The sequence below is a fragment of the Pezoporus wallicus genome, unplaced genomic scaffold (genome assembly GCF_028554395.1).
Source record: "Pezoporus wallicus isolate ANWC-B61680 ecotype Strahan unplaced genomic scaffold, APGP_CSIRO_Pwel_v1 contig_7684, whole genome shotgun sequence".
Classification (NCBI taxonomy): Eukaryota; Metazoa; Chordata; class Aves; order Psittaciformes; family Psittacidae; genus Pezoporus; species Pezoporus wallicus.
In genome coordinates, this window is record NW_026642638.1 from 1,002,247 (window position 1) to 1,024,489 (window position 22,243).

The window sequence follows — 22,243 nt, forward strand, 5'->3', positions numbered from 1 at the left end:
TACTGCAAATAATATTATTGCAAAGAATAATGTACATCCAAGTGGTACCAAAAGCACCATAGGTAAATAGCCATCCCATACATATAGGGAGGATAATCAATAAAACTTAAGCCATAGGCATTTTGTGTTGGATACCAGATCTATGAGGTAAATATAGTTAAAGTGAGGCATCTGAAACTTGCATCTTTAGTTGATCTCCCGGTGTTTCAATTACTTCTCTGCAGCAAAAAACCCTTTCTCAGTAAATACACGATAAATTCATTAATGCTTGTCGTGCTGTGATCACATAATAATGAATCCCACGGAAAACCCAGGAGGAACACTGATTAAGTCTGTAATCAGAACAGAACCTGGGTGACATTCAGAAAATAAAGAGACAGAACCTGAACTAAGAGCTTACAAGAAACTCTGAACTGGAGTTTTTTTGAGCTGCCTTTTTTATTCCTAAGTAGAATCACTCTTAGACAACGAATAACACAGCAGATATCCCATGGAAAAACAGTGCATGACCATTAAACAGCCTTTTAGCAACACAGGGTTTTTTGTCTGCTTTTCATTTGCTTTCTACCATAATCTTGCAGCTTTTGCAGTTACAGCGGGGAAAAGTAGTTTTAAAAGCAGAAGGAAAAGATTTCTGACAAACAACCATGCACTGGCCATTCACTGACCTGAAACAATCTTGAGAAGACGTGAAATGTATAGACAGCACAAGATCCATCCGTATCTGACAGCATTTGATTGACGTGGCAGCGCCAGGCTTGCTCTTCATCATCATATGACACTGGTTGGAAAGCTGCCAATATGGCAGAAAGAAATGGTGAAGGAGGTGGGGAAGTTTGTACTTCTGGGAAACCATCCTGTTCTTCTTCATCTTGGCTATGAATAACAAACAACAGAAATTTACTCAGTACATTTTTTAACGAAAAACACCTTCATTTTGGTAAGAAGGAAAAAATAAGAACTTTGAATTCAGAACAGTGTTTTGTAAAATAAATAATCCATGAACTAAGGTAACTATGAACCAAGAAAAGAGTAAAAAAAAAAAAACCCACCAGTATTGCTACTGCAATACAAAAAAATGTTTATACTCTCAAACACCTCCAAGGTTCATTAAAGCATGTTATTTCTATTAGTATCTTCAAAGGGATACCTACATATAAATATACACACACACCCCCCCCTCAGAAACTGGTATTTTTTTCTTGCCCCCAATACTGAATACAACACACAAACTCATATGGCAATGCAATCCTACTTTGTAACTCTTAAGTAACATCATAAGGAAATGGAGATAGATTGGAAGACTTTCATTTTTATAGGCAATCAATTTAACAGACCTCTGTTCAAAGAGCATTCTGTGGTCATACTTTCCATTAGGCACCAAACATCCAATAAAAATATTAAACCATAAATTAATCAATGCTACTACTTACAATCATTAATTTAATTCTTAAAATTATCTGTATCACAAGGAATGACACATTTTGACACTTCTTGTATAATTAGTTACACAGCAAAATAGTGTGAGACAATTCCAAGTACAGATAATTTATTAAAATGATTTTTTTAACACATACTGTTTTTCTCATTCAACAACCTCATTCACGGAGGCACCAAGTATGCCTTAAACAAGACTTAAACACATCTTAAACAAGACTTCAACACATCTTAAACAAGAAGTGTGGGTGTCATTTTTGGGTACATTCATTTTAATAGCACAAAACGCAACAGCTAAGATGTGATCCTTTTGAATACTATATTTAAGCAAAGCTTCAAAGATTTTCAGGTACTTTCTCACTAGTGTATGCAACTTCTGTTGCTCTTCAAAATAGAGCTATGGGTTTTTTCATTTGCTCACTCAGTGTAAATAAAATAAACCCCCATGCCTGGCAGGGTTCAAGTCCAGGCTGGTTACGGAGCTTTGGGCAACCTGGTCTAGTGGAAGGTGTCCCTGCTCGTGGCAGGGGGGTTGGAACTGGATGATCTTTAAGGTTCCTTCTAACACTAACCATTCTATGAGTCTACGATTCAGTTACACATTAGGAAATAAACTGCTACCAGACTTTAATTCTTGCAAGGCATTTTACAATAGGTTGTGTAGGGGAGTGCAGATTCAATTTCTCTGTCCCAGTAGAACCTTTTCAAATGCCTTGGTCTTTTACAGCTTCTGTTGTGTTCTTTTCTGTAAAAGACTCCTTAAATGGTCTCTCTGACAGAATATACTCTATGTTCCTATAGACATGAGGTATATATATTATTTAGTCTAAACTTCTGAGAAAGTTTTAAGTATGAAGGAGCCTATGAGCAATTCAGAATTCATTTGGTTAGTTTTGTTTGTTGGTTTGAGGGTTTTGTCTGTGTTTTTATTTGTTTGCAGTTTTTTGTTTGTCTTCCCTCCTTCTTAGACCATTACCTTCAAGAGACTTAGGGTTTCATTTTTAATATGACTCAACCAGCTAGGATGAACTCTAACATTTCCTCTCAACAGTTATTTTTGCTCTCCACATTAAAAATGGGAAAATGTTATTTTATTTTAAAATGTCTTAGAAACATACAAGAGACTGATTAACCTGAACACTGAAAATAAACCTTGGGCAAATTCAAAGACAAACTGGTCTGACTCCTGCAGAATCTTTGATTAAAACAAAACCTCACAAAAACCCCTCAAAACAAAAAGCAAAAAATCCCAAACCCAACCCAAACCTATCCACCCCCCAACCAAACCCTTTTTTTCCCCCATCTTTGGGTGCCAAAATGGGTTCTGCCATACTTCAGAGCAGTTCAAGGACTGTTAGATTGCTTGCAGCTGGTGGCTGCCAACAAAACGTTTCAGAACATCCTCTGACCTCTTTTCTTATTTCTATGCTATTTATGGTGATAAAATGTGCTAGATGTTTTTTTTTTTACTCAAGAATTTTCATCTTTTCCTGCATGGCTGTTTTCCCTGTACAGAAACAACTACTGAGAAAAGCACTGAATTTATTTACTATAACAGGCAAAACCAATCAACCATTACTTCTGATATGCAAAATACCATTTTAGATGCTTGCATTATGGGATTCACGGAAAACCCCAGACCATAGGAAAGCCTACTTTGTTTGATTTGTACACCGGCAACATGTAATTTGTTACTTAGAACCAATACTAATCTTACCTAGACAAATCAGAGAAGTCAGCTTCTTCTTCTTCACATCTCTCATCTAGCTCTTTCAAAGCAAGGGTAACGTCCTCTTCACAGACAGACTCGGAATAGCTCTCAGGAGCTGTTGCCTCTACCAGTTCTGTGGTCTCTTCCAACTCAAGAGATTCATGACAGACCAGACAGTCTTGTTGTTCTTGTAGTAGATACGACCCAGTATCTTCACTAGCAGTGCTAACCTGTTCATCCCTTACTGCTGAACTGCATTCCTGTAAATCAAACACACTTTTATTTACTTTTATTGTCAAGGCTTATCTACTCTTACCAGTTTTTATGATGGTAAAGTAACAGTTATAAAAATTGTTTACAAATATCCATTCATACTTTAATCATTCAACTCTTTGGCTTGTCCACACAGTTTTACTGGAGTCAAGACAGGCAGTCTATTCATAATATTTATAGGTTCTACTTAACACTAATATCCCAGAGTATGACATATTTACAGCAAATAAGATTTCTCAAATACACTCAAATCTGTTAAGAGAACACTCCCAGAAAAGTACCTGCAAATAGCCTCTAACGTATTTGGATCACAACCAATATCACAACCAAACACAACTAAGACTTCCATATTTTACTTTTCTAGTAAGGACCAAACTGTCTGCCTTATGCTTGCCTTTGGGGTTTGGAACCAGTAGAGAAAATGTCTTTTCCTTTCCTCTCCCATTTTAACAATGTTCTAAAGCATAACTGAGCAACAGTGTAACAGACAAACAATGGAAAAGGGACATTCCACTATTTTTATTATTTTGCAATCACTGTTAATATGCGGAGCTTTAAGGGTTTAACTGTGAACCTCTAAATGTAGGCCTTCCATAATTGAGAGTTACAAAGAGACAATGATTAAACTCAGGTAGGTAACATTAGAATGACCCTTTCTCCCTTCCCTCTTCCTCCATTAGCATTATAATACTCATTATCATTGCTACATTGAACAGAGGAATTCAGATTTAGATAATTTATGATTAACTCATTTGAAACCTTTCACTGGATTTTTCTGTGGAATAATACTTTATTGTACTTGCTATTTCCTAAAGGCACAAATTACCACACATTTTCATTCTTAAGTGTGCTTGTCTTCCTCTACTGGCATATCCAAGACTGGTCAACAAACCTTTGAACAGCCTCTAAGCATACACATCACTTCATGGCTTTCATCAGTCTAAAGAGATCCTCTGACAGATAAATAACTGTACATATATTGGAAACGACAATCCAGCTTTAAACAGAACGATATAATTTTCTTCTACAGTGATCTGAACCTTATCTCACTTTGACTATGGTACTGCTCAACGTGATACTGCTGTCATTTGACACAGCTAGTGGGCTCACTTATAATGTCTGGAAGTTAAATCTGGAATTTTATTGCACAGAACAGCATTTTTGTCACACTGAGCAGCTAAGGCACACAGAAACACGAAACCCTTTTACAATACCACAGCAAAATAATGCGGATTGAAGCAGTGGTCCATTTCTATTATAGATGTTAAGAGATGACACATAGTTGTACTGATCATGGCTGATAGATGTACATACGAGAGATACACTTCTAGAAAATATTTAAGTGCTAATTACTAGCTAGTAAATTTACAGTTAAGTTAGTCTTCACAGTGTCATGAACTCTCGATTTCTGAAATCTGATGTGCAACTTTGGGCATATCTTTACTACCAACATGAATGTTCTCTAATTATCTTAAAAATGTTATTTATATTATATAGTTGACAACTCCACAGCATCCAAGGAAAATTACTTCTAGTAAATTACTCCCTCATAAATCCACAGTGCAAATTATTAAATTAGAAAATCATTTTAGTCATAAACTTTCATACACTTAAGCTTGTAAAACCTTGTGCACAAAATTGAAAATATTCTTGTAAACTAGACTGTACATTTCTAACTGGAATACGGAATGTCCTTTTTGTAAAGATACCTGCTATTGCTCAGAATCAGCCAAACACAAGTAAGTAAACTATTTACTTTCTATATCTTCAGTTTTCCTACAAGAGAAGCAAGGAACTCAACTTAATTCTATGATTCTGTGAACTGCATCTAACTAGCACACGCCCCCTGTTTTTAAGTAATTATTTTTTAAAATTTTACCTTGGATGAATTTTGATATTTATTTATACTAAAAACATTTTGATAACTGACACTTGGCATGCAATGAAATGTCTGTGTTGAAACAGTTTATGTATATAAGCACATATAAAAACCAACTGCACTATGCTGTGAGTTGTGCAGTATAAGGATTCAGAAAAAAATATCAGGTTTACTGTCTTAAAATTTTCCCAAAGTGAGTTGATAGTTGATATGCTCAAGCTCATTCTATTAAGAGGCATAAAGCCCTTTTAGGAACAAAATCCAACTAGATAGCTAACTTTTGTAGACTAACTTTAGAGTGCTTGAAATCTGCCTGAAGAAAACTTTACATACTTGAATGAATCCCACATTCTAACATGCTCAAAATAAACTTTGAACACATCCCACGTAGTGACTGCATTTATATGGATCTGCAGTCTTCTTTTTATATATATATGGGGTATGCGTGTGTATATATATACATATAGCAATGTTTTCTGGGTGCTACTTAGTCATGAAATTACTTTACAGCCCAGTATTTTCAACAATGTTACTGCTTTTATTGAGTGAATGTTTTCGTCTGGGTTATCAGAAGTATAGTGATTTTATGAAGGGAGCTGCAGAAGAACAGTGAATCCAAGTATAAAGGCAGTTTCAGACAGAACTACAAAAATGTAGGTTTTGTAAATGAGTTACAGCTGAGAATGCACCACAAGCAAACAAGACAAATTATAACGTTTAGTTCTATAAAATCCTAGTTTATCTATCCCTTCTCCCTTTTATCCCAGCTTATTTATCACTTCTGTGTTTTGAAATCTTGACATAAAAAAGAATAACCCAGACTAAGTGTTCTTCCTCACCCAAAATTCTATTGCAGCAAAAATGCATGTTGTAGACAAGTAGATGAAGTGCTAAAAGACTTGTTTGCCAATCTAAGCACAGATACCCTACAAATTCAAGACAATTTATTAATTGCAGTGTAACCAAACACTGCAGAACAAAGCACACAGATAATATTAATGAAAAAATATGCAAAAAGTGGAAAAAAGCTGCTTTAAAAAATGTCACAGTATCACAGTTCTAGAAGGTGAAGATTTTATCACAAGAAACCAGTCACCCATACTTTCCCTTTCTTGTTCTCCAAGTACGTCTTTTGTTCTTACAGTTCTCTTCATTAAACGTTTAGCTAGGTGAGTGGTTTCCCCATTAGCACAAGTGACTTTCTAGGTAGCAAACAGGTAGATGAGAGCCTTTGTTTAGAAATCCCAGTCACTTGAACCAGTCAGTCGACTGTTTAAACAAAGCTGACTGCAGACTCATTCTTAAGTGTACATCGCATACACACAGAAATAGCTTAATATTCTGGAAAACTCAATACAAATGTATGTTCTGTCAAAAGTGGGATTAGTGTTGTTTATCCAAATAAACTGTCAGTAGCACCAATAATTTTATACATAAAATGTCTATCCAAACCAAGCTGCTTCAAATTCAAGAATAAAAGCCATATTGAGGTTTTAGCTACAACTGCTAAATATTGTACGAAATGTAGCGGATGATTATTTTAAATTATTTTTTTTTTTCAATTTGTTCAAAATATTTTAAAAACCAAGAAACTTGAGTACTCACAGATTTGCAGGCAGCCATTAGCTTGAAATCTGTCTCAGTCCACACAGGCCCTTCCAAAAAAGTATACCACTAGCATCTGTGGTCCTTACTAAAGCATTATTTAGTGGAACCAACTGCTAACACAGCTGGCCTGAGGTTTTATTCCCATACAGCACCAATCACATTAACCCACAGAAAGCAGAAGAAAAAGGGGGGAATAAAAAAGTATTTGAAAGAAAATGTTGCTCAAGAAGGATTTCAACCATATGAAGTAAAAGCATCTTGAATATTAGCCTATTTTCATTCTGCACCATGAAATGATCATTATCAGCCCTTCAAGAATATTTTTAACCTGTGGTAAGTTCCCTCAGTCCATCCCAAGCAGTCTTCATACTGAGGAAACATTTTATCAGAACATTCCAACAGGTTAGAAATATTAAAAGCAAATCAACTAATCAGTGTAACAGATGAAAATTCAATCGAAAAGAAAGCCAAAGTTGCTATTAAACACTAGAAGAAGCCCAAATCAGCCATGCACCAGCCCACATTTCTCCCCACCTCAGGCAGCTGGTTGCTAGAGTTATCTAGAGGAGAAGCCTCCAAACTTGGTGTCTCAGTTCTTATTTGAAGCACGTCTTCCGTTCCCACACTGCTAGTGGAATCTTGAGACTGAAGTGATAAACCAGCATGATCTGATACTGTTTCATCTATGGCAGAATCGCTGTTCAACTAAGACAGAAAAGAAATAAACATGAAATTATTCATAGTCTATGGAACATACAAATTCCAGGGAAAACACACATTAGTTTTAAAATAGGCTGTTTCAGTATGGTTAGATATTTGAATTTGTTTACATATGACGAGCTTAACACCTTTACACTAAACTGTTAGAAGCATCACATCTACTTCTGTAACGTTTAACTTCAAGAAGTTAATGTGTGAAGTTACCTTTAGAATCTAGAAAATTACTTCCTTTCTAGTTCTTAAAGTTCTTTGGCAGTGGTGAAATGCTAGACTGAAAACACTGAGGCACAGAGCTCTTTGCTACAGGCAACATTAGTACAAACTCTGCCTAAAGTCTGAAGAGTGGCATACTATCCCTGCTGCTCCCCATCCAGTGAATCTTTTTCTAGTTTCATTTATGTAATGGAGAGAGTCTTCAGAGTGGCCAGCGTTCTCCATTCCCCTCAGCTATATGTACACATATGTTTCAAAATCCATAATTAAATTAGCAATTTCAGTGGTTAAACATAACTGAGGCTCCCACAGGGTCACTTACTTCTCTTGTTCTTATTTAGTATTTTGGGGTATTTTTAGGAATCCAGAAAGACACACACTTTTTTTGCACTTACATTGAAACAAATATAGTAAGTATAAAGACATACATGCACACAAAAAATTAACACTGTACTTCAATTATAAACCTGTTATGTACCACTGATGTGGTAAAGGAACTCTTCATTCATGTTGGAAAGCAAAAGTTTAGCCACATCAACTTAGTTCCTCTTTAACTCACTTAGGCTGAAGGTGTGAGCCATACTTATTCCTTAAAAGTGAAAGCTTAAGTACTAAGATTCCTTTCACAGAAAAATAACTTACCATCTGTGAACGAGACAGTATCTGACTTGCAGTCAGGGCTGCTTCCTCTTCTGAAGACTCATCAGTATCTTCCTGATTGGTCAAGTTCAAGCTGGGTGTGCTACCAGAGTACTGACATTCTTGAAGAGATGGTGTGTCTCCTTTATCAATACTGTCAAGAGAGCGCCTGCGAACGCCCCAGTTGAAGTTGTCCATGCTTTCACCCTGTAATAAAAATAATTGCACAATATGTACGTACAAATTTCAATGTAAGAAAATTAATACACAAATGCAACCAAGACAAGTACTGAATGCATTATGAACAGAGTTTCAATCAGCCCTTTTAGTTTTATTTAAATACCTTGTTAAATGACTTTCGCAGATAAATTAAAATATATATGGCAAATGAACTAGAATCTTTTTTAGTATCTTCTTGGAAAGTAACCCAATATATAATCTAGAACTATATCAGTATCAAATTTATATATCTGACTAGAAAGTACAAACACACCACAGACAACAACAGAAGAACAAGCCAGGGCACCAGGCTGCAACTTACCTGCAGCTCCTGGTTAGCAAAAAGGAAAACACATATAATTAGAGAGAACGAGGACAAACACTTAAAGATACTCTAGAACCAGGGAAAAATGTTTTATTACATAAGATTTGCCAACAGTAAAAGACTGATTCAAGCTCTGAAAAAAAGCTTTGATCAAAAAGCTAGTATTTGAAATAATTTCTCTTTCAAATGGGAGATCAATTGAAAAAATAAACAAACTGACGACAAAACACTAAAGCCAGCATGCTTACAATACATTTCTCTAGCATAACATGTAAAGCAACTGTTTCAACAAACATTAGATGAAATTCATTAACTAACACACATGAATCTAAACTGACCACATCCAACTGACAAAGCACCACCAACATTAATTATATGCAGGTTCTAGAAAAAAACATGTCTTCATTAACAGTTTTACCAGCTACTTTGCATCAGTTTTATGAAATACACCCTAAACGCCTAAAGCTAGACCCTTTCTGTTTGCACAGTATAAAGATGGGCTACTTGGGTTTCAAACATCCAACATATTAAGTGAAATCCGTATCTTAAACCCACTATTGTTTTAATTCACAAGTACAAACTATCTTTGATTTTCTCATGCACTTTGTCAACCTTCAACAATTCATCTACAGATGGAAAACCATTTCACCAGTCTAAAGACAGTTACTAAAATACCACATCTAGCCCCAAATGTGCAAGTATGGGTTCCAAAACTGCTCTGACAAAATATCACTTGTGGTGACTTAAGAGATCATTATGATGTATTAAACATGCAAAGCAAACTAAACATTCTGTAGTCGCTTTCTCTCTTAATGATTTGTTTTGCTCCAAAATAAGGTGAAAAGTCATGGCAATGCAAAAGAATCCCAACTACAACAAAGTACTCCTACTGTGGGCTGAAGCACTTCTGTTTAATCCGAATATTACTCAGATTTTAATGTAAGAGCCTCAGTTCATACTGTTGACATTTAGTTCTTAGAAACAAAGAACATTCTGTATTTCTGTTGCAAAACTAGGCAGCTCTTAGATAAAGTGCACGATTTGTATGTAATGCCCTAAATTTTACAATCTGTGCTTTTCTTTTTTTTTTTGCAAGTATAGCACTACATGCTGCATACAGGCAAGTACTGAGAAAGAAACTGTCTCTTCTTCATCATTATCTGTTAATCTGCATTCAGAAAATGAAGTTAAAGGTTAACTTGGTTTGGCAAAGTTTTTGACTTTTGCCATCCTACCTGCAAAGACCCATCTAGTGTTAAAATAATGCTATGCTACTACTGAGCCAATTCTGAACTGTTATACTTGCTTTGAATATAGGAAACTGTACCTGTATAGTGTGTTGGTCATCTATGCAACAGACCATAATGAGCCTATACTTTTCCTAGAAGATGCAAATATTGGCTAAAGTGAAGCAATACACAGGAAGGAGAGTGAGATAAAACTTAAGGGGGGAAAAAAGCAAGATTTTATAAAAAGGGATAGATTAATGAAAAGAACAATCCTGGAGTTTAGATAGGCAGATATTATTCTTAGCAGCTTGTTGACTCATAACCCACAAGGGTCTCCATTACTAATTCAGTTATTTTGTAACAAAAACACTGAAGGAAACCTCAAAGTACTCCAGTCCTTTTACAGTTATACTTTTAAGCTTCAGCAACTGTTAACAGAATCTTTACTATTTCTCAATATTTAATTTTGGTTTACCTCCCCTCTCTTGTTTTTGAGAGAAGTACAGGAAATGTAAGAACTGCAGCAAGCCGGATATAATGTAAAAGTCAGTGCAACCACTTATGTTGACCAAGTTAATCATATATAATGAGATAGTATATCATACAGTTTGTAACTTTGAAAGCTATTCTTCATGTTTTCAAAATGCAAAAGTGTATCAGGAACAAGATTACGCAATTTTCTTAACAGACTGTTCCATGATTAAATTTTCGGCTGCATGATACCCAGGTGTTAATCCTGTAATTGGTTTACACTGTCTTATCACCTCACTTTCAGATTAAGTCACTTAACTCCCCCTAAAAAATCCCAACTCTCCCAAGCAAAGACACCCAACAACTTGCAACAACTTAACACTGCAAAATTTGTCACACAGGTTTCTTTATCATTCGAGTCCAATTACATCATAAATTCTTTCCAATTGGATTTGTTAGAAGAGCTGCCAATTCCTTAGAATTGCACCAACATAACCTTATTTTTAAAACGTTTTCAAACGGAAATACACAGAAGAAATCCCAAGGTCTCACCTCTGCATCTTCCAATTCAACATCTAAAAAGTCAAAGTCTTTAAAAACTCCAAACTGTTGTTCACTGGTATTGTCTTCTACAGCCACTTCCTCCTCTTGAATCACTTCTTCTGTTGTTGAAATAAGACTAGTTTGTTGATCTCCAGCTTCCAAGTCCTCATTAGAAGAAAACACAACCTGCAGATATGGGTAAAAACAGAAATAAAAACTTACAACTAGTGTAACTCCAGAAGGCAGCTATCCTGCTTCCCACATTTAATGGCAATGGTGGCAATTAGCCACTAGGGCGAGGTAGACTGCAGTTTGTTTAGAGACTTGCTGGATTTTAAACTACATCTTTAAACTAGTGACAACTGAGGCGGGCTACTCACTTTATTTTAAAAAGTTCTTAATATCATCACCACTATTAAGCTTAGTATGCCACTGGGGATCTTCTCTATGCCATGCACAGAAGTAAAACCATCAGTCTAGTTTACTTAATAGTTAAGACTACTGCTCCTCCTGATACCCATGTTAGTTTGAAGGCATGTGATCCACTGTTTTTTTTCAATGGATTCTACGGTGTTTTCAATATAGCATCAACATCCCTGCGGTCCTCAGCCACTGCTTCCCCCTCTCTCTAAAGTGCACGTTATTTGCAACGGGCTAGATAAAGATTTACTCAGAACAGGGGAGATCTAGTTCTTTTCCCTCTTCTAGCCAAGACACTTAACATTTATACATGCAGCCTCAAACACACTACTCTGGACTGCCAGTGTAGTCTTGCTCGTCTGTGAAGAAGTACTAAGATTAGTTTGATCAACTGAGTTGCTTAGTAGTCAATTAATTGAACTTGGAGAGGAAAGATTTGAGTTTCAGTTCAAAAACTTTAAAACAATCTTGTTTTGATAACCACATAAGATAAAAATTAAGAATTAATCCTAGCAATTAATCTTTGCTTTAAAACATACAGACCTTCCCTAAGGTCCATTCCCTGAGACAGCAACATTAGTTTTGGCTGAATTTAAATAGTCTTTTCAAACATGTCTAGTGAAGAGAGGTGCCCACTGGACTTCTTCAGGAAAAATTCATTACTTATGATTCCATCTCTTTCTAATTCTTCAAATTGGATTTGTGATTTACTGAACCAAAACCAGTTTGTCAAAAACTGCTCTTCATAACTTCACCAATATCTGAAAACGCAACAGCATTATCACTGATGGGATTTAAAAACCAGAACAAAACACCATCACCACTTACTGAAGGATTCTTGGGAAGACCAGATTCTGGACCACACAGAGAAAGCACATTCATTAGCTTCTCCCTAGTTCTTCTCTGAAAAATATACCAAAGAAAATCACATAGCAAGGCATCTGCTGGAGGTTAAAATGTAAACCATCTGCATTTTAACTAGTCATCTCACATGCTGACATCCACTAAGAAGAATCTGAATATTTTTTCTTTTCACCAGTACTAGCTTTTAATTTACACTATATTCATTTACTGTTTTGCTAAGACACAATATAGAGTCCAAATCGGACTTCAACAATTTTTTATACATTCATAACCATTGCTGTAATATACATATAAAGTATTCAAGACAATGTACCTGAGACAGCTGTGGTCTCTTCCAGCTGACAGGAACTAATGCATTTGAATTGGAGCCTGACGAAGTTGAAGAAGTGCTGCGCGTAACAGCAATGACCTTTGGCTTCCCGTTTCTACCAGCTGCGCTGTGTTGATCACCATACTTATTTCCAATAATTGGTGTCTACCAAAGACAACAGATACTTCCTCAATATGCAAATCTGTATTAGTAAAGACTGAACATTTGTTTTCAGAATTTAGTATTACATAAAAAGTAGAAGGGCTTGTCTGTTTTTAAGCATTCTATGAAGCCTATGCCTAATCCACTGAGCATTGGTACACTGGGGAATACAAAGCTGAATAAGTCTACCCTACGCAGTAGGCTGCCATTCTGCTCACTTGTGGTTTTTTGAATTAAGTAGAATTTATGCTGACAATCCAGTTATATGTTTTTAAACATGCTTTGAAAAATTGTTTTCACAGACAAGCAACTAACACACACACTTCTGAGAACCAAGCAGCAAATTCAGTCCTTCTGACAACAAACGCCACTCCAGAGAACTCTGCGGGAATTCATCTTGTCCCTCAATTATATGCATGCAATGAAACTTCCAGTAAGGAATTCACTTATCAATTTAAGTAATTTGCTTAAGACATCTGTAACTCCAATCATTATCTAGGGTCAGCTTCAACCAGGAGCTCTTACTTCTGATTAACTGTGAAGTCCTACAGTTTTCACATCCTTGTATTACACTGCAGTCATTTGGCTATGCTCCCATTTTTAGAAATGGAATGAGTATCAGACGTATTATCTTCAGTTCTAATGAACCTTAAGGGGGGTAGGGTGGTGGTGTAGGTGTGTTGTTTTTAACTACAGGATTTTCTCCGGCTTCATTCATCTTACATTGAGGTATCTATAGTGTGTATCCTACTCTCTTCTCTAAATTTTCTCCCCCTTCCAAAGCCACACCAGAACCACTGTACAGGGTTTTAATCCTCTCAGCCCTTGAACACAAAACCCTTCACTTGATGAAAACCTGGAATGTTCAGCTGCAAGCAGCAGCCAGCTGCATTAGCCTGCTCTCTGACACAGCTGAAATACCCTTGAGAATAATCCCACTGACTTTTAGTAATTAACTCTTCAGACATTCAAAGAGGGGGAAAAAGGCAAAAACCAACAAAAGCATTCAAAGGTTATCTTTCAGCATGACTCTTAATTACTTGTAAGTAAAACTTCAACACCTGTCATTCTTAACAATTATATTTATTTTAAAATACATAAATGTAGAAGGCTAACAAACAAATCTGAGTTTGCAACAGCAAGTCATTATTGCATTGTAATTTAAATATAGTAATTACCTCTGATATGTCAAAATGAAAATCTAAGGTCTTCCCAGGTAGCTCCTTGGACACATTAAAAATTTTCGTGAAAGATATTTCAGGAGAACCTATGTCACCTCCGTAAGACTTAGGGATATCATTAGGTACAACAAGGCTTGCTGACCGAGACACCACCAGTTTCAAAATATTAAGAGCTTCCTTCCAATATGGACTCTAAAGAGAACATACACATATTGCAAAACAGTCACTTTAAACAAGACACCTTTTTTTATGTACAGTGGGATTTTACATTGATTCATTACAAGATTACCCAAACCAGAATCTCTAATCTTCTACACGTGCCTGCAAGGTGCTAGCACACATGGGCAGCTTTGGACCTTGAAGTACCAGGAAGGCAGCAGCAAGCTATCAGGTCATCCCATGGCGGGTGACAGGTCCAGCCAAGCAGGCAGGTCCAAGTGCCAGCCACACCAGACTCTATGTCCCTTACTGCCTGTATTTGCACTATGTGTTTTACCATTGTCTGAAGTATCTGCCCTTCACACCCCAGAAAATAAAAACTAATTGCATTTAAAAGCAAAACAACTTCGACCTCCCACCATCTTCAATTATTTTACATGTATGGGCAGAGTAAACTGAATTTGAAACAGCCAAAAATATTTTGTACTTTGTATTTCCTCAGGTATTTCAAAAATCTTACGAAAACCCAAACCAAACCAAACCAATACATTTACAAGGTTTTTATGTAGTATCAAACTGAGTGCTTAAAACAGCCAGGGCAAAAGTATGAGAACATTAGAGGCAGAGCCTGATTTGAGTGTACTCTCCTTCAAAAAAATGGTTAATGGTAATGTAAATAATTTAGCAGCTTCAACTACAGAAATTGTGGAGTGAATCGCAGAAGAGACTTACACTGAAAGCAGCACCTTGGGAGGCTTAAGATTTACACTCCTGAAAATGTTGGGATTCTACCTGAAACTTAATCTTCCATTTTTTTTTAAATTAGCAGGATATCTGCCATAATAAGAGTCTTCAATAATCTCCTGAATTTCTGTGCATCATAAAGTCTCAAACCTGATCCTGTAGCAACTTAAATTAAGATGCACTGTGACTACAAAAGACTAAAAACATCAGCTTAGTAGCATGGAATTTAAACAAGACATATTCATTTATGATCTTCTTTTGTCATTAACATGTTTTATCATATAAAAAATACACAGGCCTCTCTGGAGGGATTTTTCACTAGTACTATTATTTTGATAGTCAACAGCTCCTAATTAAAAAGAGATACCATGGTAGTGTGGGCATAGAAAGCTCAGATAAAGGTTAGACGTGAAGCAAGCAGCTCTCAGGCCACGCAAACTATAGTTAATGCTAATCATTCCATTTTGCCTAATGCACTCCGACAGGAGCACAATATCGAAAGTACATATCCATCAATAACAAAACAGCCAGGGAGCACTACTCTTCCTGGTTAATTATGATTAAACCACTTGACTGAAATGCATTTGGCAATAATGGAATTCAGGAAAAAGAGGGGGCGAAGGGAAGAAACAAAGAGAATGCTGTACACTGAAATGTTTTTATGCTCCAGGCATTTTCATTTTCAGCAAGATGCTGGACTTTCTTCTGTGAAATAGATTTTCAGTGAATTCTGTTCCAAGTACAACAGATCAAATTACCTAGAGCAAAACACTGCTGCTCATCTTTGGGGGACTTAAAAAAAAAGCACTCAAATCCATTACGGTGCACCTTAATGTTCCTCACAGATATATTGGTGAAACTGATTTAAATACGTATTTAACTGTAAAACTTAATTTTGAAAACATATACATTTACATAAAACATTTGTGCAGTATTTAGCAGTAAAGGTGTCCTGGGTTCAGCAGTAGCAGTCATTTTTTCTCCTTCTTAGTAGCTGGTGCAGTGCTGTGGTTTTGACTTTTGGCCTGGGAACAGTGCTGATAACACCGATGGTTTTAGTTTTTGCTAAGTCATGTTTAGTCTGACAAAGGACTTTCTGAGTTTCATGCTCTGCTAGGGAGGAGGGGAAGCTGGGAGGAAGCAGAGACAGGACACCTGACCCAAACTGACCAAAGAAGTATTCCATACCACAGCACGTCATGCCCAGGATGTAGAACTGGGGGCAGTTACCCAGAAAGTTAGATAACTGCCGGGGTTGGGCTGGGTATCGGTCGGCAGGTGGTGAGCAGTTGTATTCTCTTACCTTGTTAGTTCCTTGATCATTATTATTATTGGTGGCAGCAGCAGTGGTTTGGGTTATACCTTAGTTACTGGACTGTTTTTATCTCAACCTGTGGGAGTCACATTCTTTCGAGTCTCCCTTCCATCCTTCTGGGAGTGGGGGGAAGAAAGGGTGGGGGAGTAGACTGCGTGGTTCTGATTTATGGCCTGGGCTTAAACGACGACAAAAGGTTTCCTTGCATTTTAATTGTTGAAGGAGCATGTCCTCTAACTACATATGTAGAGTTGCCTGTATCTGCAAACAGATGCACATACACCCATGTACACTTGTCCCACAAAATGTATTTCAAATCGGACAAATAGATAAGCATATAGTGAATTAAGTACGTAGGACAAAATAATGAAACACTATGAAATCTGGCCTTGAACAGCTACTTTTATGTCTGAAATAAATCCCCATAAAACTGCAAGTGTAATTTCACTACTACTTCGATAATATAAGAAAGGCTTTTATAGTTTTTCAGTACCTACCTGAACATATTTACCAATAACTTTTATGATTTCCAAATTGAACTGCTTCACTGGTGCTGTGGATAGGTCAATATGACTCAGAAGACTGTAAATGATCTGCAGTAAGGACTGCTGCATACTGGATAAACCCTTCTCTAACAGCTAAAAAAAAATAAATTTAAAATACAGAATTCATTTAGGGCCTTTCATGGTAGTAGAAAGGGAAAACAAACATTAAAATACAGCCAACTTCCATACATATTTATTCTCCCCTTTCAGGAACTTGTTTTCAAAACCAGTAGAGTTGCCACTTCACTGGTACCACCTCATGTTTTTCAAAACTTTGTGTTAGCATTAAAAGAAAATCAGAACAATGTTCTCTGTCCTAATTCAGTTTTCTTCCCCTGAACTTTGACATATTTGTTAGCATAGATCTAAAGCACCTCATAATAAAACACTTCTCATTAAACAGAAGGGTTCATACAAATTCAAAATCTCATTACTGTATGAAAAACAATTACGTCTCTGCATTAAGTAAGGCTGGAACACACAATCTTACAAACAAAATAAGTGCATATAAAGTCATTCATGAGAATGTACAAATATTCAAAAAAATATCTTCATCAGTTTGAAGTTTTATACTTCAAGGACGAGTCTAAAAGGTTTTCACACAAGATACTTTTTAAAGATAGTAACAGTGTTCCTGTATGAATGGCTGGCAGACTAACATACTGAATTCTATAATTGAAATGATCTTTGATTATATACAATGCAATACTTAATAATTTCCAAGTTTAATTTAAGCTGTGATAAGGTAATCTTTAAATGTGTAGTTGGCTAGAAGAGGGTCTCTTAGAATTTGCACTATACTACAGCCAAGACGGCATCTACATTTTATTCACATAGCACAGAATATAAATACCAACTCTGAAACACGACTATCATGAAAAGGTATCTTTCATTAGAGGGATTACAATTTCTAGGTATTCTTAAATTGCTGCACTCCAAAATGGCATATTTTAACACTATTCTTTCATCATGGAAGGTGGACTTTTTTCCCCACCAATATTCAGAATCAAGAAAAATAAGGAACTGGCAATGAGTAAATGTAATGTTGATCACAGATTGTTAACATGATATACATACTTACCTCTGCAAGGTAAGTTACGAGGTTAAATGTGGCATCTGAGAAAGAGTCATGCAAATATCTACACACTACATTAATCCAGTTAGAACAGTCTCTGGAATAACTGTGTGTACTGTATAAACTCATCATATGAGCCAGATTGGCAAGAGTGGGTGATTTTTCCTCTGCACAAACCTGTAAAGCAAAAAGCATATCTAATTGTATTAGAAATGACAATTGTTTAACCTAAGCATTCACAACTCATTATGCACTTTCCCCAGACTGCACTCCGTTTTCTAATAACTGAAACTGAACTAATCACATAAGCAACACTTACAGTTTCTGTTGAATTTTGGTACTGCGGCATCCATGCTCCAAGTTGATCTATTCATACCAAACTTCGCTCAACTAGAGTCACTAACTAGTAGATCAAGTATTTAAGCGACAGCAGTAATGTCTGGATTTACAACAGGCATGTAGTTCTTTGAGGCAGCTTATGCACATCTAAGTCATTTATGTATCACAGAGGGCTACAGTTGCATCCCCTATGACAGATAGCACTTAACTCCCCTTTCCACAGTCTTCCTTACAATACAGTCTGTTAGGCCAGCACACCACCAGCCTGGCTGGAGATTATTGGTGTGTATCATGTACTGTTTTAACAGACACTAAAGAACATGCTATCTTTTCTTCTCCAGTCCAAAAGGTAAGGATGAGCTCATTCTCATAATTAGATTGCTTAAAAAGGGATTTACATTTAAAATTACAAACGGAAAAGTCAGACGAGTTAAGAAAAAGTAACTGATGCTATTAGTAAGGAAATTTGTTCTTTACATCTCAATTTTATAGAATAAGCTAAACATGTTTTTGCATTGACAAAGAGAAACTTGGGTTGATATGAGGTCCAACTATGTAACTTAGGACTGAATCTTGTCTTTAAAATATGACCTTCTACAGTTATTTCTGTATTAGAATATTACGTAAAAATACAAGAGAGCAGAAAAATATAGAAACAATGCTGGTATAAAGTTCTGAACACTTCTCCAAGCATCATTTTACATACCTTTGCTATCCTGTCAGCTGTTTCTTTACAAAACTGAGTCGGGTTATCAAAATGTTGAATCAGATGAGGAAGTAGGCACAAGATGTTTAAGGGAAATCCTAAAACATACATAAACACAGTTACATGAGCCCCAAAGATTTTTAATATGACTTAATTTAATGTGGAGTTACCTGATATTTAAGTACCCTTACAGCATGACACATACATTCACACCAATATATAAATACACATATATGTACTTAACTGTGTATGTACGTAGAATGTATATAAATGTGTCTGTGTTAGGTATAAATATGCATAAGATGAAAATAAAATCATCATCAGACCAATTAAGTGAAAGTATAAGGAAATTGGACAGCTTTAGGCAGTACGGTCACACTGCTTCTTAAAAGTTTGAAAGAGTACTAATTGAGCTACTTAGCACAATATATGTGCAAAATAATATATGTGCTCCTAAAACTCACTTGTAAACAAGTTAATAGTCAGTACATACAGTTTACATGCAGTATTTCTTGGCAGATAATTATTGTCTGCAATGTATTCCTGCTATCTAGCACTGTAATAGTGATAACTGGAAAAAGCATTTAACTGAAGGGATTTTTTTTTTCTTAAGGCAAATGCATAATTACTACTGATTTTGATTACACTTAATTTGATGAAAAAAATGTATTTTCATTACACACACATCTACCAAAGATACCTGCTAACTGAGACGGATCCACCAGAGCATGCCTGGAAATTGTGATGAGTTTACTGAGGAGATGAACTGTCATTTCTTGTGTAGATGCTGAAGTAAAGCCTTTCAGGAAAAGCTGCTGAAGGCCTGGGAAGTTATTCCATTTCAGTTTACTCTGCACCTTTTCTATCTTTTCCCGACTCTCTGATTTATCCAGAGGCAAGTGAATAAGAAGCTTGTTGAGCAGCTTGAGAGCCAAAAGGTATTCATACTCATAATCTGACTCCAGCAACGAAGCTGCAATCCAAAATATGGTGGCCATCAAGTTGACAGGGTCAGTAGTAGGCTGCACATCATACATCCCTCCCTCTCTAAGGGAGGAAAGGCTTCTAGTCCTGGCCAAACTTCCACCATGATTTATCCTTCCATCCATTATATCCAGTGTGTTGCTCCGCCGACGGTCGCCTCTCCGTTCACTGATTAAATTCAGTCTTAAAGAATTACTCCTTGTATTGCTGTAGTATCCCAAACAATTGCCACTATTAATGGGACTTGTGCTTAGATTTATCTGTCCAGTGCTTTTCCTATTAGCTGCATACTTGTTTCCCATTACAGAATCATGGTATGAGGTTCTAAAATAAAAATCATATCATGTATTATTCTATATAAAATACCTTAATAACATGCAGTTTAGAAAAAGGGAAGAAAGGAAAAAGATGCTACACTACCCACACATACAAACACACAATGAATCACTTTATCACTGGAAGACTATCTTATGAAAATATAGGCTTTATCTATCTAGAACACTAAAATATCCTTACAACAGTAAGAACAAGACTGTAGCGTCCTGTTATCTCTGCTACCAAATCTATTTGTTACAATCCCAGAATACCATAATAATTACATAACAGTTCAGTAAAATCAGAAAAATAGCCTGTAGCATGTAGATCATCTGCGAATGAAGATCTAGCATTTCAACTTACTTACATATGTGATAAAGGTAGAGAAAAGAATTAATAAATTATTTACTTATTATACTTACTGTCTTAAATTTTATCTGAAGTATCAGAAAAAACACCTTCAAGTTCTGATACTGAGAAATAGAATATATTCCTAGAAATTGCAACATTTTCAACAATTCTGTCATGAATTCAAGCAATGTCTGTGCATTTAGGGACTCTTTTTCAGTTTGAAAAAAAGTCATTGAGCTAACCACTCAGACTGTAATGAGACACACAAATGACTCAGACTATGTAATTACACTTCTCGCGTATATGGACAACAAATCTGAGGCTAGCATTTGCTGTCACTGAAGAAATTTCTTTTGTATTAACACTGGAATAAAAGTATTTATTGCAGCACACGAGTTTTCATCTGTGAAACTTAAATTATCTCAAATTATCTTCTGAAGATTGGTGCCATTACCTTCATTATACATATGGGGAAAAAATAAGGCTCCCAAGAAATTACACTACTAATGAAGGTCACCAGAACCTGATTTAAAAAGGAAATACTAAATGTACTCAGTGCCTTTATTTTTGAAAAGTCGCAAAAGAACTGACAACATTTCAGAATGGAGCCATAAGGAAACCTGGAACATCTCTCTTTTTAATTTTATTCTATTTTTAAATTGTTGAGCAGGGTAAGTTGAAAGGTAGCAGAAATCCTTTTAAAATCTAGATCCTTATGAGTTTTGCTTGAGACAGAATGATAAAAGCAAGCAATTTTGCTGCAGCAATACAGCTATTCTGGCAAAGACAAGAAATTATTCCTTACATTTGTAACACAAATCTTTAATAATTCAAATGTATAAAAATGTGTAAGGCAGTTTGACTAATAAAAGAACTTACTGAGAAAGGGCAGAAAGCAGATCATAATGCTTCATGGTTTCAGCCAACGTATCAATAGCAGACTCTAAGGTCAGAAGCAGTTCTATGACAAAACCCTGGGAAAAGCAACAGGTCATTATAAATCATGCAATATGCACATGGAAGATCACAGAAAATCTACTGGGTAGTAATATAAAAATAGATCAGTATCAATAGCTAAATTATTATTTTATGCTTCAATTAGAGCATAATTCTTATGAGACAGCTCAAATTAGCACTATAGCTTCAAGACAGGGGAAATCACTGTATTTTTTAAATATTCACAGAATTCATCCTGGTTTTCATTCTTGTAAGGATGAACTTAAGGATGAAGTCACTCAGACTGTCATTTAGTAATATTAAAATATCCACTTCTCCAGATGTACAATGACACTAAGTTGGATGGTTTTTCACACTTTATCATGTTACTTTTTTAATAAAAGAAAACCTATTTTTTTATATGTCTGATCTCAGGATTCTCTGACTATGAAAGAGAAGTTGATTTCAGGAAACAGATGTATCAAAGCAAGTTCCTATTGCTGTAAGAGAGAATGTGCACACTTCACCTTTTCATCATTTAATTTGATGAAAATTCAGAAAGTGCCATGA

The 22,243-nt window shown here is 35.9% G+C and overlaps 1 protein-coding gene across 13 annotated transcripts in view; it reads right to left on the reverse strand.

Annotated features, from left to right (window-relative positions):
- The window catches only part of FRYL (FRY like transcription coactivator), a 134,842-nt gene that overhangs the window by 15,888 nt on the left and 96,711 nt on the right, over nucleotides 1-22,243 (reverse strand). For 8 of the 13 annotated variants that reach the window (XM_057431086.1, XM_057431092.1, XM_057431089.1 and 5 more), the window contains 13 exons: nucleotides 21,617-21,711; nucleotides 19,788-20,395; nucleotides 19,088-19,185; nucleotides 18,049-18,219; nucleotides 16,920-17,060; nucleotides 14,202-14,396; nucleotides 12,865-13,026; nucleotides 12,516-12,590; nucleotides 11,270-11,453; nucleotides 8,484-8,689; nucleotides 7,443-7,613; nucleotides 3,155-3,408; nucleotides 669-876 (listed from right to left, as the gene is read on the reverse strand). In XM_057431086.1, coding sequence (XP_057287069.1) covers nucleotides 669-876; nucleotides 3,155-3,408; nucleotides 7,443-7,613; nucleotides 8,484-8,689; nucleotides 11,270-11,453; nucleotides 12,516-12,590; nucleotides 12,865-13,026; nucleotides 14,202-14,396; nucleotides 16,920-17,060; nucleotides 18,049-18,219; nucleotides 19,088-19,185; nucleotides 19,788-20,395; nucleotides 21,617-21,711 — 2,568 coding nt within the window. The remainder of the gene's footprint in view (nucleotides 1-668; nucleotides 877-3,154; nucleotides 3,409-7,442; nucleotides 7,614-8,483; nucleotides 8,690-11,269; nucleotides 11,454-12,515; nucleotides 12,591-12,864; nucleotides 13,027-14,201; nucleotides 14,397-16,919; nucleotides 17,061-18,048; nucleotides 18,220-19,087; nucleotides 19,186-19,787; nucleotides 20,396-21,616; nucleotides 21,712-22,243) is intronic. The other 5 variants (XM_057431095.1, XM_057431096.1, XM_057431091.1 and 2 more) reach the window with 1 other exon arrangement.